This window comes from Phaseolus vulgaris, chromosome 7 (assembly GCF_051622355.1).
Source record: "Phaseolus vulgaris cultivar YP4 chromosome 7, ASM5162235v1, whole genome shotgun sequence".
Taxonomy (NCBI): Eukaryota; Viridiplantae; Streptophyta; class Magnoliopsida; order Fabales; family Fabaceae; genus Phaseolus; species Phaseolus vulgaris.
In genome coordinates, this window is record NC_143504.1 from 10,112,393 (window position 1) to 10,131,171 (window position 18,779).

General features: G+C 33.0%; 3 protein-coding genes across 3 annotated transcripts; 2 read left to right on the forward strand and 1 right to left on the reverse strand.

Annotated features, from left to right (window-relative positions):
- The first annotated feature begins 6,506 nt into the window (after positions 1 to 6,506).
- LOC137827884 (MLO-like protein 6) lies at positions 6,507 to 11,607 on the forward strand. The gene is made up of 15 exons (XM_068634243.2): positions 6,507 to 6,990; positions 7,088 to 7,145; positions 7,245 to 7,405; positions 7,572 to 7,694; positions 7,952 to 8,012; positions 8,796 to 8,884; positions 9,056 to 9,130; positions 9,219 to 9,313; positions 9,406 to 9,455; positions 9,760 to 9,800; positions 9,893 to 10,066; positions 10,169 to 10,204; positions 10,578 to 10,651; positions 10,811 to 10,871; positions 10,985 to 11,607. The coding sequence occupies exons 1-15, from the start codon at positions 6,865 to 6,867 to the stop codon at positions 11,429 to 11,431; spliced, it is 1,671 nt and encodes a 556-aa protein (XP_068490344.2). The 5' UTR covers positions 6,507 to 6,864; the 3' UTR covers positions 11,432 to 11,607.
- A 353-nt stretch (positions 11,608 to 11,960) lies between these two features.
- Positions 11,961 to 14,492, forward strand: LOC137827885 (uncharacterized). The gene is made up of 6 exons (XM_068634244.2): positions 11,961 to 12,535; positions 12,840 to 12,867; positions 13,312 to 13,542; positions 13,708 to 13,771; positions 13,847 to 13,906; positions 14,133 to 14,492. Exons 1-6 carry the CDS (start codon positions 12,414 to 12,416, stop codon positions 14,186 to 14,188), a joined length of 561 nt encoding a protein of 186 aa, XP_068490345.1. The 5' UTR covers positions 11,961 to 12,413; the 3' UTR covers positions 14,189 to 14,492.
- A 613-nt stretch (positions 14,493 to 15,105) lies between these two features.
- On the reverse strand, positions 15,106 to 18,542 carry LOC137827886 (rhomboid-like protein 19). The gene is made up of 8 exons (XM_068634245.2): positions 18,209 to 18,542; positions 17,977 to 18,107; positions 17,450 to 17,510; positions 17,195 to 17,361; positions 16,328 to 16,433; positions 16,013 to 16,215; positions 15,776 to 15,916; positions 15,106 to 15,475 (listed from the first exon to the last, which is right to left on the reverse strand). Exons 1-8 carry the CDS (start codon positions 18,236 to 18,238, stop codon positions 15,373 to 15,375), a joined length of 942 nt encoding a protein of 313 aa, XP_068490346.1. The 5' UTR covers positions 18,239 to 18,542; the 3' UTR covers positions 15,106 to 15,372.
- Between the last annotated feature and the right edge of the window lie 237 nt (positions 18,543 to 18,779).

Genomic DNA, 18,779 nt, shown 5'->3' on the forward strand with positions numbered 1-18,779 from the left:
TATAATAATACAAAAAAGATTTGGGGCTAGGAGAAAGTGACAATAATTTACACAAAATGCTAAAAGCTTGCATTGAAGCCCAACCATTAGGATGAAGCTGAGTAGGAGCAATATTAAGAAAATTAAGAACGCCCATTTGAAAATTATTCAAAGGCAATCGAATATGAAAGTCTCTAAAGAAACAAGCATAAAAATAAAAAAATTCACTACTATCACCCTCTCGGCCATGGCAAACATTATCAACATCACCCACACGCCGAAAAGAAATTATATCATTCTCAACATCAGAATAATAAATCTGAGAATTGGAAAGGAAACCACGAAGCTCACTAGCAGAGCGATACCGAGAGAAGAATTCTTGGACCTTAGCGTTAACCCAATTGTAACCTGGACGAAGTCTCTTCCCTAGCGCAATTTTTTCGAATCTTTCAGGAACGTCAAAAGTAGCAGCTCCATTCGAATCCTTCATACAAGAAAGAGTAGCGGAAGAAGATTTCGATTCAAGATTTTGTTCTTCTCGTACCGCCTGTCCAGTAGATTCACCAGCCGTGCTTGAAAAACCACTCAGATCATCAGAACCAGAAGTAGAGCTTGAAATAGACATTTTACCTTTAAAAAACAAATGAAGCTCCAAACGTCGTAGCTCTCAAAAAGCAACAAAACCCATGTAAAACGATAATAATCTAAATGAGGTGCCTATTTATAAACTAAACAAACCCTAGATACTAAAAAGTCACAAACCCTTTAAAACCGTTCAAAAAATTAATCATCTAACGGTTAAAACAACATCTCTACGTCAAATCATTCAGTTTAAGCAAGCAAAGCGCGAGAAACAAAGCATTTAATATCAAATCATAACTAGAAATTATCATATTATATTCAGACATAAATATTTTTTCTTAAAAATGTAAGTAAAAATCTTTATGCCTCAGGGACCAGTGTACTTAGGCTAAAACCGAGAGGTTAGACCGAGAACCAACGTCGAAATAACCAAAAGGTTATGCCAATAAATATATAAAAGAATTAAAATAAAACATATATATTATATTATAACAAGGCCCAAATTAGATAAAAAAAACCTGCGTTAGGGGGTGCGTAAATAATAAAACGGTGCAAAAAGAAAGTCCAAAGGTAAAGTAAAAGCCCATTAGGAAACTGTATAAATAGGAGGTCAACATAAGAGGTAGGTAAGAGTGATTTCTGTCTGATGAACATAAAACCATTTCTGACTTTGACATCGGAGCGCCTTGCAGGTACACCCACCCATCTGAGTGGAGGAGAAGCCGAGAGCATCCAGTCTGAGAAGAAACCAATAACATCCAGCCCAAGGAATTGCCGAGAGAGTCTAGCCCAAACTGAAACCAAGAGAGCCCAACCTGAGGAGTAACCTAGAGAAGCCCAAGATTGGAAGATCCGTGAAAGGAGTTAGTCTTGTCAACTTGTTCGAGTGTTCTTGGTCCTTGTTGTAAGAACAAAACTCAAAAGGGATAAGAGGGGCGAATTATGCTTGAAAGTGGATTATAAAAAGACGTATGACTCGGTCAGATATGAATTCTTATTTGATATGATGTTGAGTTTGGGATTTTCAAGTAAATGGATTATGTGAATTAGAGGGTGCTTGGAAGCTGCATCGATTTTGTCTTGGTTAACAGTAGCCCTACGACGAAATTCAGACCCACGCGTCAATTAAGGCAATGAGACCCTATAGCTCTGTTCCTCTTCAATATTGTGGCTGAAAATTTGACTGGGCTAGTGAGACAAGCTCATAAGGTCAACTTGCTTCAAGGTGTGAAGGTTGGAAGGCATGAAGTAGATGTGTGCATGCTACAATTTGCTGATGATACTCTATTTCTGTGTGAAACTACCTATGATAATGTTGTTGCTATAAAAGCAATCATGAGGTGTTATGAGTTGGCTTCTGGGTTTAAAATAAACTTTAGCAAATCAAAGATGGCAGACATAAATGTTGAAAGGAACTCTCTTGTCTGTTTTGCAAAGTCATTAAACTGCACACAAATGATGGTACCTTTTATGTATCTGGGCGGTAATCCTAGAAAGAAACAATTTTGGGAGCCAATGGTGAATAAAATTAGTAATAAACTCAGTTTTGGGAAGGGGAGATTTTTGTCTTTGGCAAGAAGAATTTGTCTAATTAAGTCGGTATTCATCGTGGTGCCCCTCTTATACTTGTCCTTCTTTAAAGCCCCGAAATCGATGTGTAAAAACATCATGCAAAGAAGACTCCTCTAGGGTTGGGGAAAAGATACCAAGTCCATCTCATGGGTGAGTTGGGAGAAAGTGTGCCAACCTAAGGAAGAAGGAGGATTGAGAATTAAAGATATCAAATTATTCAATGTTACTCTACTAGCCAAATGGAAATGGCGGTTCTTGACTAAAGAAAGAGGGAGGTAGAAAGAGATACTGATTTCTAAATATGGAAGGGAATAGTAACCAACTACCTTTGAAACGTCAGTCTTGGTGGTGAGGGAGAAGGAACAAGATGGGTTCGAGAAGCAATAGGTTGGAAAACGAGAGCTGGGGACAGAGCTAGTTTCTAGGAAGATAACTGGGTTGGAAACTATAAACTTAAAACTATGTTTCCAAGGTTGTATTCCTTATCTCTGGATAAGGAGAAAAAGATGGAAGAGGTAGGTGGGTGGCCAGAAGCAGTCTGGCATTGGAGGTTAAGGTGGAGGCGTGATATGTTTGAGTGGGAACACAACCAAGAAGAAGATCTACAGAGGCGCCTATCTCAAATCATCTTGTACAGGGAGACAAAGGGTGTACAGGTGTAAAAACATGATGTATCAGGTTCGTTCTCTGTAAAATCAGCTTATGAGTGTTTAGCTAATCACATCTTGACGAAAAAGTCTGAATGCTTTAAGCAACTATGGAAAATTAAAGCACTACCCAATGTGATGGTTACTGCTTGGAGGGTTTTGTTGAACATGATTCCAACAAGAATGTGCTTAATCAGGAGAGGAGTGTTGCTTAAATCATATACTTGTGCTCTGTGCCAAAATGCGGGTGAACCATCTCAACATCTGTTTGTTAAATTTGTTATTGCTCAACAAGTCTGGTCTCCCTGCTACAAATGGATTGGCATTTTGTTTGTCCAACATCAGGATATGAGGTGTCACTTTGAGAATTTCCACTTATTACAGGTGAGTACCAAACAAAACCTGATTTGAAAAGGCCTATGGGCGGCTGTTGTGAGGAGTATTTGGGATCAAGAAAATGTGTTGTTTATAAGCAGGGGGTAATTGATTCATAAGAAATCTTTTATATGACACAACTTAAAACCTGGCTTTGGATTAAACATATGGCACAACACATCTACAGAGTCATCAAGGGATCTGTAGGAGTTGTAGGAGAGGGTCCTAGGAAGAGATCCCCACTGAAAATCATGCTAGAGTATGACAAAAACGTGTTTGTGCGGAGGAAAGTCTTAAAGTAGTTATGACAACTCGCAAAATGCTACACCTAGTTTTGCAGTGCTCTAGTGACTTAATGTTTAATCTGTTTTGGAAACAAATGAACTTGTATAAAAGTTAGAACATTCCTAAAATGCTCTCTTAATTTTATTTATTCTTCACTAATAAAAAAATAAATGTTTTTAGTCTTATTTTTTTTCCTATTCTTACATTTTTTTTCTTCTAGACCATTTTCATGCTTTTGGTTATTTGAACAACACTTTCATGAGTTGTAGTCATGTCTTTGTTTCTTTTCTGGTAGCCTTAGGATGATAGAATAAAACACTTTTTATAGTTATATATATTTTTTTCTTTAGGCAAGAATTTTCAACGGTTGATTAGACCACATTTATTTAAATATAATAATTATATTTATTATTGTTAAAAGAAATTCAACCCATATTCATAAATAAACATAAAAAGACAAATTTTATTATTATTATTATTAATCTTGATAATATTAATATAATTAATATTAATATTATTAATATTAGTGGTGTTGTTGGTATTAATAATTTTAATAATATTAATAGTATCGATAATATTAATAATATTAGTATATTATTGTTAATATTAATAGTATTAATATAATAATATTAATAATAATTATAATAATAATGATATTAATAATATAAATTATTATAATAAAAAGTATAGTGAGTGTAAACTTTATTTAGTGTAATGTTAAATTTTTTTAATCATTACTTGAATTATAATTTTTTTTATATTAATAATAATTATGATAACATAAATAATAATAATCGTTAGCAAATTACCTTCTCTAGTGCAGCCGGTTTGTTCTTAAGTGCATTTTTCTATTTTTTGTTTTCTGCTGCTATAGATAGCAGTATTTTGTAATTTTGCTAGTTTTTTTCCTACTAATAATATTAATTTTTTCATGTTTTGTAGTCTTGTTTTTCTTATATTTTGACGTCAATTTCTTCTACACGATTCTCATGTTTTTGGTTATTTTGAAGAATACGTTCATAGACTGCACACGGAACTGCATAAGGCGTCTTAAAGATACTTCAACATTAAATTTTGTATGTTCTCGAAACTTTCATTATTCTACTGAGTTTGGTTTTATCTGTCTGTTTTCTGTTGACTTAGCAAACAGCAAAAGAATAATTGAACGCCAAAAAAGAAAAAAAAAAGACTTGTTCTAATTTAGTAACTTTGTACTATTATGTGTATATACTAGTGGTTCTAATAATTAATAATAATCTTCAACAGGAAAATGACCTAAGCCTAAAACCAGAATAAGAAATTTGTGATGTCAACATATCGTGTTACGCTTCCAATTTGTGGACCCCACAACATGTTGCCTCGACATTTTAGATTGTCTTTTCTTCAAATTTTATAAGAAAAATTATTTTATTTTGGTGGAAAGTCAAAACATGCTCACTAATACATTGAACCAATTCTACTTAGACCAATTTTATTATCTTCGACGACGTTGCTTATTTCTCCTTCAATTTGAGTTTTTCTTTTACAAAAATGTTTTGTCTATAACGATAATTCATCTCATACTTAAAAAAATTGTGTCAAATTGGTAATATTTAATATTAGTACAATTTTTTATTTATTTCATACACATGCTTTTCAAATGAATCACGTATTCAATATCAAATAAACCAAAAAAATCATTAAATAACCATTAATTTAAAAACATAAAATAATTAGTCATTATATTAACTAAATTAGATATTATTTTATAAATTAAAAAATATTGATATTTAAAATAATTTATATTATTAATAAAAAAATATAAAATAATTTTAAAATTAATAATATTAGCTTTTAACTACTAACTACTTTAAATCTTAAATTAATAATTAATTAAATAATAATTAATTTATAATTTAAAGTAGTTAATAACTAAAATTTTGGTAACTAATGTTATATATCAATTTAAACATTATTTTATAAACTTTTATTATTAATAAAAATTATTTTAAATACTAATAATATTTTTAATTTATAAAATAATATTTAATTTAGTTAATATAATAATTAATTATATTTGATCTAAATCACGTATGCTTTTCGAGTTTGATCAAAATCAAAACAAACAAAACATTGTTTTATTAAAGAAAGACATAATTATGTCTCCATTAAAAAATGTAACTCTAGATGACTACCCTCTTTGTCCTATCCTATCATTCTTGGATTCCCTCCTTATTGAACCTATTTGTGACGAATTTTCTTGAACCATGCCCTAACCATGGACCACTCATCATTTAGGATCGAATAGGTAAAATACTAAAACTTACCCTAATTTCTGAGATTCTAGGTAAGAAACAATTTAAAAAGAATTTTAGAAATTGTTATCTTATTTCTGAATCCTTCTATCATCAAAATAGATTAAAAAAAAACAATTCAAATTCAAAGTAGAATGGAGAAATAAAATGACAAAACACAAAAGAAAAAAAATGATATCATTAATGCAAGATAATAAATTAGAAGACTTTTCGATACATGAAGACAAAATATAAAAGACAATGAAAAGTTAGGAACTATCTAGTTGTAAACAAGACAACAAGAAGGTCATGAACAATGGCTCGCACATGGGTTTAATGACCTTAATTTCTTGAACTAATCTTATTTGTTTAATGACATTTTGCAAGGAAAAACTCTAACAATGCATTTTATGGTGAAAATGGAATCCAATATAACACGTGGTATTATCTATTAGAGGAAATATATCGCAAGTGAGCTACATTTGTGAAGACTATCCCAATTCACTCAGAAATAAAAAAAAAAAATTTATTTGCCAAATGATAATTAGAAGCTAGAAAGGACATTGATCGAGCTTTTAACAATTACACAAGATTTGACGTGTGGTTTTAAAATAAGAACAATAAGGAATGCCATGTACGTGTGCATCATATAATTATTTTGAAGATATTTATTGTCATAGATTTTTCTTTATTTTAAATTAAAAATAATAAAATATGGCGTTGTAGGGAATAATTTAGCGATAAAAATTTAATATAGTTTTCGTTATTTTATTTTGATTGGTCGTTTTTCGTTGCGGTTAGATTGCGGCAGTGAAGTCACTACCAGTACTAATGAATAAGTAAGTAATCACAACTTTTCCTCGTTTTTTCAATTACTTTTCTGAATAAACAAACAATTTAATAAAGACTCTTCTTCCTCTTATCTTTTCTTGACCCATTGCTGTGTTGAACATGTCAAAGTCTTCCTTTCTTTGAAAATGACGCTTCAACACGCTCTTCTCTTCTTGCATGCTTCAGTATATAATCACTACCACAACAAACTCCCAACCTTATCATCATAACAAAAATTTGGTTTTCAACCACACTCTTCTCTTTAAACACAGGAAAAATTGCAGAGATACTTATATATATATCAGTGCAGAGGCTAATACATGGGCAAAGAAGAAGTTCTACAGAGGAAGTTGGAGGCAACTCCTACATGGGTAGTTGCAGCTGTGTGCTTTGTGATGCTTGCTATTTCAATCATCATTGAACATGTTATTGAAGAACTTGGAAAGGTAATTAAGACTATACATGCTTCACAAAAAGTATGAGAAAAAAAGCAACTTCTGCATTATATCCCTGATCCATTGCTGTGTGATTTTGCTATTGCAGTGGTTAAAAAAGAAACACAAAAAGGCTCTTCATGAAGCGCTGGAAAAGATCAAAGGAGGTACTAATTATTAATTAATCCACTTCTTCCTTTTATATATTAAGTTAATTTCCAATATCCTCTTGGTGTGAGTCTGATATTGTTTGTGTTTGTGTTTAGAGCTTATGCTGCTGGGATTCCTATCCTTTCTCTTAGTGGTGTTTGAAGATCGAATTGTTTCTATCTGCATCCCAGAAAGTGTTGCATCCACTTGGAATCCTTGTGATCCCAGTTATGTGAGTAAAGGTGCAGAAGGATATGTTGAGAAATGCGCAAAAAAAGTAAGCACAATACACACAAACACACACATATATGTATACACCTTCCCTGATCTTTTTTTTTTTTTTAACTTTAATAGTAATGAACTGACTTTGACTGCATGAGAAAGAGGGACTAGATATTGTAAATTTCCAACAGAAAGTTTGATTTTGTTTTGGTGTTTTGCAGAAGGAAGGCACAGTTGCTTTTATGTCTAAATATGGGCTTCACCAGCTCCATATATTCGTCTTTGTGCTTGCTATTTTTCACATTCTACAGTGCATCATGACACTGACTTTGGGTAGAACTAAGGTACTCTCATCTTTTTTCCTACCACTTTCGTCTCTCATTTACTTTGCCTTGCCCCAGTGGCACTCACAAGATTCCAACACAAAAAGGACATTTTGTTTCGTACTCATAAAAAAATAATGTATATAATAGTGTATAAAATTATAAAAATATAAGCTTATTTAAATTGAAAATAATAGAAATAGGTAAAAGATGTTATTAGTCATCTCAAAAGCAATTGTTTTTGCGTGTCTGAATGATTTTGGTTTTGTGGTATGCAGATATCAATATGGAGGAAGTGGGAAGACGAAACAAAGGGTCTTGAACATCAGTTCTCCCATGGTATAGTTAAAAAATCTGAAACTAAATATCTGAATGAATTAAAACCATTACAGTTTAAGTGTGAAAGGTACCAGGAAACACACGTTACATCATAAATAAATGTCTTCAAAATCTTAACTGCGTCGAGGTTGACTTATCTACCAAGTGGATAACAGGCTCTGTGAGTCTTGCCGACAAAGAAATTAAGGCATGGCAGTGAAAAACAATTTTTTTCCCAAGAACACTATTTGTTTTGAATTCTGATAGATTCCATTTTAATTAGTAAAATTGATTTTTTCAACTGTTGAACGTGATTGAAATAAATTTTAAATGAAAAAGTATGTCCCAATATAAAAATTGATTGCTAATGTAAACTGAAAAACCTTTTAAGATATATTAATTACTTTATCTTTTGTGACAGTTCTCTTGTTTAATGACCTGTCGAGCTCAAAAGATGTTCTTATTACTCTTTTCTTTTACATTAATTAGGTCATTAGGTCATGTTGATTTAATTTCTGAAGGGATTATGTATAAATTTTACATACAAAACATAAATACTTTCTTTATTTAGGGGTAAAAAATATCTTTAGAAGGATTAAAAATAGATTCAAAAACAAGAATTCCAAATAAATAATTTTTTAAATAAGTATTCTTTATCTTTGTTTCCTTAACTCATTTTCTTAAATGTGTCTGCTATGTGACAGAAAATGATTGATCACTAACTTTCATCAATATACTTAATAAGAAATGTTAGCCACGTTTCCTTGAAACTCTTTTTTGAGCATATTCAAATGTGCATTGCAGATCCTGAGAGGTTCAGGTTTGCTAGGGATACAACGTTTGGACGAAGGCACTTGAACTCATGGAGTAAATCACCAACTTTATTATGGATAGTGAGTACACAAATATGATACATTCATACATCAATATACTGATAAATTTCTTACATTGTTGTTCCAAAAGGATGATGAAACTATGCCATTAGCTACATTCTGAATTTCAAGCACATGGTTTGTTATTTGTGACACAAATTTCATGAAACCTTTGTATTTTGCTCCAATCAGGTTAGCTTCTGCAGACAATTCTATGGATCACTTAATAAAGCTGACTATATGGCATTACGGCATGGATTCGTCGTGGTAAGTTTGTATTCACAAAATATGTTCTATAGTTTGATATTTTTTGGTCAAAAGAATATCATAGTTAAACTAAGTGATGTAATTTTAGGCACATTTGACTCCAGCAAGTGAGCCAAAATTTGACTTCCAGAACTATATCACGAGAACACTAGATGAGGATTTTGCAGTAGTGGTGGGCATAAGGTAAAAATATCATGTAATGCTTTGCTCTTCTTTCTGCCTCTAGGTTCTTACCTTACCAATTTAAGCTGAACCATGCGTTTTGGTACATGCAGTCCAACCATATGGTTCTTTGCAGTGGTAATTCTGCTCACAAATACTCACGGTAAGCCCTGTTCAAACATCAAAACCAATTTTAATATGACATATGAAGATAGGCCTCATTGATGTTGCTAAAAAGTTGAATCAATATGGGTCTGATAGTGAATTATTTACACCATTTTCATGCACAATGTTTGTAGAATTCAATTGATACAAGGTTATACAGCTTCGTATTTTCTTACAGTGTTAAAATTGGAATGCTCTGGTGCACTTAAAACTTGACTATTTACTAGACTAGAAATGATATTAGATGCCCTTTATATTCTAGTTTGTTTTTGTTAATGATAATTTTTGTTCTATATGGACAGGGTGGTATTCTTATTTTTGGGTTCCATTTATCCCACTAATTGTAAGCAAAAAAACCACTCATTTTGCTTATGTTGTTGGTCAACATTTTATTCAATTGAATTGGTTATAATAAGGTTAATGTGAATCATACAGATAATCTTGTTGGTGGGAACAAAGCTACAAATGATCATAACAGATATGGCACTAAAGATTCAAGATAGGGGGGAAGTGGTCAAGGGTGAACCAGTGGTTCAGCCAGGAGATGAATTGTTCTGGTTCAATAATCCTCGCCTCGTTCTCTTTCTGATTCATCTTGTTCTGTTCCTGGTAAATTTAATGATTTGTTTCCTATGATTAAACCAACTGTCAAAAATGAAATATTCCTATTCTTGAGTACTGAAAATAGTTGTGCTTGGTTCTGTGCTGCAGAATGCATTTCAATTGGCGTTTTTTACTTGGAGCACAGTAAGTATTTCATCTTGATCAACTTTCCTAAAATTTTTGCTTCATTGGATCATGTTACTTAGCTATACAACATTGAAAAAAGTTGCAGAATTGCGTAGACCATGCTTTCTTGTTGAATCTGTACCGTTAAAGAATTTGCTTACAATAAATAGAATGAAAATGTATCAATACTAGGAATCAAGATCAAGCTTTCCGGAAACTCAAATTGTTAGGAGAGAAAAACCTAAGAATAGTTTTAGTTAATGAATAAAACAAACCCAATAGCCTGAAAAAAGCTAAATTACCTTCATGTCAAGAGAATTGTGACTATTATGCAGCATTTAGCTTAAAAGGAGTAAACTTTTTCTAACTTTGCATAATTTCTTTGTTACAGTTAGACAATGGGTTCAAAATAAACTCCTGCTTTCACCGAACTACTGCAGATATTGTCATTAGACTTACAATGGGGTAAGTTCACTTCATTTTCCAAACTGCATGTAACATACCAAAACTTGAAAAATCATTAGTACATTTGACTTGTATTTTGGAGATAATTCAACACACTCTATTTTGTAGTAGTTCTATACTTGTGTGTGTGTGATCTAATAAGAAAGTGAAACTTTGCAGGGTTCTCACCCAAGTTCTATGCAGCTATGTGACTTTGCCTCTTTATGCTCTAGTCATACAGGTAAAATACAGGAACATTATATTAAATTGAGTCTTTCTGTATCAATATAATGAATAAATACCATAATAATGGTAGGCACTTATTTCATTTTGTTTTTTGGTGGCATAATATAGATGGGTTCTAGCATGAAACCCACCATTTTCAAAGATAACGTGGCATCAGCACTAAAGAGCTGGCATCACTCTGCTAAAAAGCATCTGAAACACAACAGGGATTCAACTTCTAACACACCATTCTCAAGCAGACCAGGAACCCCAACTCGTGGCATGTCTCCAGTGCACCTGCTTCACAAGCACCCTAGACACAGTGATAGTCCACTAGTTTCTCCAAGAGCATCCGATTATGAAAATGGGCAATGGGATGCTGAAGGGTCACATTCCCCAAGCCACCATGCAAGAGATATTGATCATGAAGAGACCATGCAGGTGCAGCCTCCAGCAGCAGCAGAATTGCCTCCTGCTGGACTCAATCCTGTTCGAACTCAACATGAAATCAACATTGCTTTATCTGAATTTTCATTTGGGAGGGGACTCAACCCTGGTAGAGCAGATGAGTATTAGAAACATTTCATTGTATTATAGCTTCTATACATATCCAACACATCTATGTTGTAAGTAAAAGGAAGCATTTTGCTTTTCAAGATTGAAATGAAAGTGAAGTAGTTTTCTTCGGACAACATCATTTGTTACATGATTACATCTCTGGTATAAGATGAGGTTTCACTTTCACCACGTCAGTATCAAATTCTTTTTTACTATCTCTCAGATGATTAATATTGTTGATCAAATTCAAAGAAATGTGTGAGGTGATCACTTATATTGCACACCTTCAATCACTTTCTGTTCACAATGCAAATTTAATCAATCTAACAATTGAATTTCAGTACTTTATTTTAATGATAATATATCTATCAAATTTAATATTTACACACTTTTAAATATAATATTATATGTTAAAATCAACTCATATGAAATTCAAATGGTTGAATTATTTAAATTAAATTTTGAAAAAGTTATTAAAAATGTAACTTGAATAATACATCTAGTGTAAATTGATCATATATATAAAAAAGTGTGTAAATACTATAAAAAAGTTTTCCAAAACAAAGTGATTGTGCAATTGTTGAAAGATGATTAGTTGTATTGAGTTTGTGGTAGGTTTTGGATAACAATCATATGTACCTAATCACCGACTAGTGTGATGTTAAGACTTAGAATTATGTTTTTTGCATTTTTATTTTTGATGAAAAAATATCTTTATTGTAATAATTATTATAGTGTGTAATTTTTGAAGAATGAGATTTAAGATGTTGATTGGTGGAAAGCATGAGGAAGTAAAAAGTAGAGAGTGATAAATAATTGTGAAATGGGAAAGATAATGAAAGAGTAGTTAGAAGCAAATAGCATAGCATTAAGCACTTCCATCCATTTTTGTTCCTTACACACTTCGTTTTCCCGCAAAATTCTTTTCTTTCTCTTCGTTGATTCCTAAATCTCACCCGTTCATCGGATTGGGCCTCCGTCTTCATCTTCATCGCCACTCATGGAGGTCCGTTCCGACCCCGCCGCCGGCAACTCCTTCGACCACCGTCGACCGCCCGCGGTTCCGTCCAAGCAGCAGCTGCCGTCTCCTCACTCCGTCGATACCTCCGCCGTTTCTCAGAGGTGAGTAAAATTTGAAATCTTTCTTCTTTTCTGTTTGATTCGTTAATGGAATCTTTCGAAAATTTGAACCTCTTTCCTACCCCCATGTAGGAATAAAAGTGAAAAATGAAATTTTGTTTTCGAATTTCGCTTCTATTTTGCATTATCTGAATTTGGTTTCCTCATGGCAAGCGAATTTGAGTTTGGAAATTTTGATCCTAAATTCGATACCCGGTTAATTATTCAGTTTTTAGATGTTTCTTTTTAAATTTTGATATTGGGTTTTGGAATTCTATTTGATGGTTTTGTTTTAATGTAATTGCAGACTCCAGAAGGAATTAATGGCTCTCATGGTATGTCTCTTTTTACTTGAATTATGATTGTTGTTGTTATTATTATTATGGAACTTTTCTCTTGAAATCTCCAATATTTCTTGATACGTTTTTGTAGAATAAATTCTGATTTAGAAAGTTGAATTCTCAAGGAGCATCTAGAAAATCATGATCGTTTTCATTCTATTTTTGGTCCAGGTGACGGTTTAATGGAACAGTTTTATTTTATGAATCAAAGAAAGTATGGTGGTTTATTTTGAAGAATTGAACAATTTTATTTTGAGAAGCATGTTTTGTTTATTTATGTAATCTTTGGTAAATTGTGTAAAGTAATTCTGTTGGGATATGAGCTGATTTTTAAGAAACAAAGGTATAACATATGCTTTTCTTTTCCAGTTATTGTAATTTGTTTTTGCTCTCACAGCCACTAATACTATGAAATGTTGAAAATGACTTTTCCTGCAGATGAGTGGAGGAGATCTTGGAGTTTCGGCTTTCCCTGATGGTGAGAGTATTTTTACATGGATTGGTACAGTTGAAGGTGGAAAAGGAACTCTGTATGAGGGTTTATCTTATAAACTCTCCTTACGTTTTCCCCTGGACTACCCTTTTAAGCCCCCACAAGTGAAGTTTGAGACAATGTGTTTTCATCCAAATGTTGACCAGTTTGGCAACATTTGTCTGGACATCCTTCAGGTATTCATTATTTGTGTTTTGGTGGGTTTGGCTCTACCTTTAATATGGAGGCCAAGTATATATAGATGAAATTTTGATTTTTATTGCATCAATCTGCACCAAGTGTTCCATCATCAACTACATTCTCTTGGGGCTAATAAGTGTCCTACTTGTGTGTTTCTACAGGACAAGTGGTCTTCAGCTTATGACTGCAGAACTATTCTTCTGTCTATTCAAAGTTTATTGGAAGGTCTGGTCTTGATATCTTTTGAGTTTTGCATTCACCTTTGCATGCTTGTCTGAGCAATTTACTTTCTAATAACAGAGCCTAACTTGGAGAGTCCTCTAAACAGCTATGCTGCAGCACTTTGGAATGATAAGGAAGGTTTGGAAAAATAGTTTTTAAACAGCCAATGTTGTTTCTATTATAAACTTACAATGATTTACTGCCTACGTTTATTTGTATCGCTCCCCAGTTGTTTCATTTGATTTCCACTTCAATTGCTGTATGTATTCATAGACAAAGGTTGTGTTTTTCTTAACTCAGAGTTCTGAAGATTTTTATAGAGTGCATATTTTAACTGGGGCTGTGCATGGAATATGCCTTGCAGATTTCCGGAGAATGGTTCAGAAACAGTATTTTGTTGGAGATGCTCTTGAAAGCTGATTGATACAATTCCAAAGCGAGATCAGTTAGTTTCCACATCATTGTTGCAAATGTTTGCCTGAAGAAAGAGTTTGCTCTTTATGAATGTCATTTTTTTTTGCTTTGATATTGTAACCTGAAACTACGAGACTTCTAAGTCATTTAAAAGTCTTTGAATAACATTCTGTATAAAAGTAGTAAAAGTTCTCACTGCAAAAAAGTCACATGATCCAAATGACTTCTTTGTGATATATTTTTCCTCGGATGTACAATTCTTACCACTGTATATTGATGTTACGTTATATCTACTTGAAGTTGATGCAGGGTTTCGTCTATTTGAATTCTTTATTTACCTGGACTGGACATAATAATTTTCTAAGTGCTTCAAAATTTATTTGATTGAAATAAATGTAAAGTTTATGACTTTCATTTGTTTATGAGTAAAAAGTTGACATACTACCTCAAGTGCATTGCTCAATGTAGTTAATTTAACTAAATGATTAAACATTTTCTGTACATGTGAGAAATACTTATTTAGTAGAAAATTTCATGTTCGATTTCTGCGGACAAGTAGTTAGACATGATGTATTCAATGTTATGGAAAAGATCTATTTAATAGAAAATTCTGATGTGTGAAAAATACGTTGGATTAGTGACAGTTATATTACTTATGAAATTAGTGTTTGATCGAATGTACCAGAAAATACTTATGACAAAAAAATGTTTACTGTGCACCTAAATTAAGAAATTTAATAAGGACTAAGGAGGAGTCATGTACCTTGGTCGGGAAAGTGACAGTTAATTAGGTACATGTCATGTCCAAAGCGACAGTTAATTAAGTTGATCTAAAACGTCTTCATTATGTTTTTGAAATTACCCTTTGAATAACAATTCTTCAAAATGATAAAACCGAGACAACTACATCTTTACATCCAAGATTTAGGTCACGAATCTTTCATGCAGTTGCACACTCAAGTTTGGATTCAATACACGGTTAGGTACATAGTACAGTTCAATTATGTAACACAAGGAAAAGAAACCAGAATCAGTCTCATAAGGATCATGGTTTAAAGACAAAATGCACATTAAAATCTTTCTTGAAGACAGATAAAAACTTTCTCATTACTGTACCACACCTTTGAAAAGTTCACTCATTACAGTTTCACATTGGCCGACCGTAAATAAATTTACAAAAAACTATGAAATTACACATTTTCTATAGCATCTGTCTGCAACACCCCTGCACTTCGTGCACCAGCCAACCTCTCTGCAGTCAATCTCTCTTCCAGTGCTCGAGCACCTCTTTCTCTGCAAGAAAAGAGCACTTACAACGGTGAGTAGTTTTAAGCAATGTAATTGTTTCAACAATGGAAATTGGTATTAGTTTATCAAATAAAACCCAAATTAAAGAAGAAAACAAACCAAAAAGTCATTTGTCAACAACTTTCTCTAATTTCTTTTAGCAGAATCATTTACCACCGAGCAATTCATTGTAGTCTTTTTATTGTCTATTTATGCAAATGATGCGTCATGCATTGCTTCACTGTAATAATTTCTAATATGTAATGCAGGGTGAGTTAAAACTAAAGCAAAGTAATGTGAAGTTACCGTCTCCTAGATGCCTCAATGGGGTCAGAACCTGGCAAAGGTTCACCTCCGAGAGTGTAACCTTGAGCATCATTAGAAGCATCTGATCTTCCCCAACAGAGCATTCGATGAAAGATTGATGCAATAGGGTCTATAACTGGTCTGAAAACAGCAAAAATAAAAAAATTGTTTAAAGAGATTACAAGAGGTTGTAAAGCATCATAAAATATTGCAGGCAAAACTAAAACCACAACTTACCTAAAAACATCTGGAAAAAATGTAGAAAATGCAAAATCCTCACTTGGGTCACCTTTGAGTTTCGTTTCTGGGTTTCTCTGCCAGTATCTGAGGTAAATCCAGCTCATATATGTACCAAATATTACAGTTGGAAGATATGATGTTGCCTCTAGTGTCCAGAAGCTCGTAGCAATAGAACACAATAAAGCGATAGATGGTAACCACTGAACAGAAATGGAAGTGGTGTCAGTGCCATATTAAGAGGATCACCACAAACCCATTGTCACTGAAAAGTAATGAATTAAAATTAATGGGAAAAAAATTAGAACATCAAACCTTCACTTTTATCTTAAGGAAAGGAAGCTCTAGATCTGGTATAATTTGCTTGATGCCAACCAAGAAGCCAGATATAACTCCATGAAATCCAGAGAGTGGTATATAACTAAAACAATGCAAGATTATAAAGATCAGAAAAATTGGACCAAAGATCAAATGGCACATATGATGTGTACTACATTTGAACAAATGATAGCATATAACAAAATGACGTGAAGGACCTAAAAAATGTTGAAGTTCAAATATTCAATACTTTTAATGTTCAGCTTACTAAATACCCAACCATGAATGTTTTCTTATTTGAAGCAAAAAGAGTAACCAATTAATCTCCAATAGAAGTGTATTTTTGTCATTTACCGACCTGTATGATAGTTTTTTCAGTTTATGTTCGAGATTGGAAGAATGTTTACTGCTAAGTTATTTAATGACCTGTATAGTAATCTTAATACTAACGTAGTACTAATCACATGATCTCTAGGCTATATATGTCATCGAAAATCTAGAATCTCTAGGTTTACTTCTTCTACAATCAAGGGGGTTTGTGATTCATTAATGCATGCTAATTAAGGATGAGAGCCTTTGTTGACTATTTTTTAATACGACCAAATTAATATAACAATTAAAAGAATCAATCAGGGATTGCATACCATTGCTTAAGAGAAACTTAATCGTAACCTCAAGAGAAAAAACCAACTATAAATAGGAGAGACAACAAGAAAGGACTAATGCTCAATGCTCTAGCACATTAGTCTCCTAAGCTTTTGGTTAGAACAAGAAGAACGGAGAGTCCAAGTGCAGTGCAATGCGAAATAGGAAAATCAAATGAACAGATCCAAAATAAGTTAGAGAACAACATCAGCAACTTACAGGTAATGTTCCAGCCTTGTAGTGTAGTACAAAGCAATAGCAGTGATGAAAATGCAGAGAGAAGTTAGAAAGTTAACTAGAAAGATGAACTTTATAAATTCCCTGGGACCCCATACTGGTTCAAGCAGCTTTCCAATGAAGAGAAGACCAATTGTGCTGATCACTACCTATACAAAGTAACACAAATCTTAATTGTAAAATTTTGGTTAAAGCAAGAGAAACATAATTTGATGGAAGTGTATATATTTAACATACCCCATAGACAGATTGTTCAAGGTAACCGGCTGTAACGAGGTTCCAGGCAAATGGGATAGTCCTGCAAAAGAAACCAATAGGAAAATAAGCTTTAAGCCAATTAAATGCATTTTTAGATTAAAGTATCCAAATCTAAATTTGCAAACTGGGAGTCTTACTTCTACAAAATTGAGTTTCAGGAAAAAAAGTTAATGTGCAAACGTGCTTTTGAGAGTAACCAAACATGTCATGGAACTGAGTTTAGAGCAGCTCTGATGGAAAACCAAACATAGTCTAAACTTGTATTTGATATGAACTGCAGTCTTAGACATGATGACATTGCAAATAATGAGCATCGTTTGAAAGCTCAAAAGTACTATTATTTTTATTTTCAAAACAATAATTTCGTCCTCCTTCATTTTGTACATCGGAATTTGGAAAATGTTCATTAAAACTCAAAAAAAGCACTTTTCTAACATAGCCAACAAGAAATGAAACGTGTAGTGGTGAAATGACAAGATAGTGTTAATAGATAGATAGAAATATACCTGGCGGGAATGAGCGCGAGGTAGGTGATAGCGGAAGGGAAGAGGTGAACGACAATGTGAAGAGCAATGAGCACGACCGAGAGACCCTTGCAGAGGCGCGTGAACCCAGATGCACCCAACAACCTCGTACCCTGTAACTCATTCGTTGCAATGGTTTGTTTAAACAGTACATTCTCAATTGTTTTAATAAAAAAACAGAAACAAAGAAAGACAGAGAAAGAGAGAGAGATACCTGCGACTGCGACGGCGGTGGCGTGCTCATGGAGGCAAGATCCTGGATTTGAATCTGAAGAAGTGGAAGAAGAAGAGAAGATTCGGTTCCATTCACTTCACTGCAACTACGGTGCTATATAGTTGACGTAATTGTAAAAAAGTAGTAAGTAAAAATCTGGTAATAATTAGTTACTTTCTGAGTTGTTGGATTGGATAGTGTGAAACTCAATTCTACAAATCCTTTACTTTCTTTTCCTTCTCTTCCCTTGCATTTCACTAACTCTTCTGCAATGCAATGCGTTTGGACAAATCAGGTATTTGTCTCGTGTGCCTAAAATTTGATTTCTATTCATGATTTCATAATGTGAGTTTGAAGATTGCAAATGAAATTTTACGTAAAATTAATTGTTTGGTAAATTTAGGGTGGAATTTGTTTTACTCTTAACTCATTTTAGAAGAAAAAAAAACAAATTTATCTTTTTAAGACGACTTTGCTAGAAATTTCACAGCATCAGTGTCTATCCATAAAATACTAAAATTAATTTTATTATTCCCAATAAATGTGTTATATATCCTTTATGAAAATAATT

Coding starts and splice junctions, on each gene's coding strand:
- LOC137827884 (XM_068634243.2), top strand. CDS start 6,865: ATGGGCAAAGAAGAAGTTCTACAGAGGAAGTTGGAGGCAACTCCTACA. Junction 7,695..7,951: donor TGACTTTGGGTAGAACTAAG/GTACTCTCATCT, acceptor TGTGGTATGCAG/ATATCAATATGGAGGAAGTG. Junction 9,131..9,218: donor TACGGCATGGATTCGTCGTG/GTAAGTTTGTAT, acceptor ATGTAATTTTAG/GCACATTTGACTCCAGCAAG.
- LOC137827885 (XM_068634244.2), top strand. CDS start 12,414: ATGGAGGTCCGTTCCGACCCCGCCGCCGGCAACTCCTTCGACCACCGT. Junction 12,536..12,839: donor ACCTCCGCCGTTTCTCAGAG/GTGAGTAAAATT, acceptor ATGTAATTGCAG/ACTCCAGAAGGAATTAATGG. Junction 13,543..13,707: donor TTTGTCTGGACATCCTTCAG/GTATTCATTATT, acceptor GTGTTTCTACAG/GACAAGTGGTCTTCAGCTTA.
- LOC137827886 (XM_068634245.2), bottom strand. CDS start 18,238: ATGAGCACGCCACCGCCGTCGCAGTCGCAG. Junction 16,434..17,194: donor ACAAGGCTGGAACATTACCT/GTAAGTTGCTGA, acceptor GCATTGTTTTAG/TTATATACCACTCTCTGGAT. Junction 15,917..16,012: donor TTTTTTCCAGATGTTTTTAG/GTAAGTTGTGGT, acceptor TGCTGTTTTCAG/ACCAGTTATAGACCCTATTG.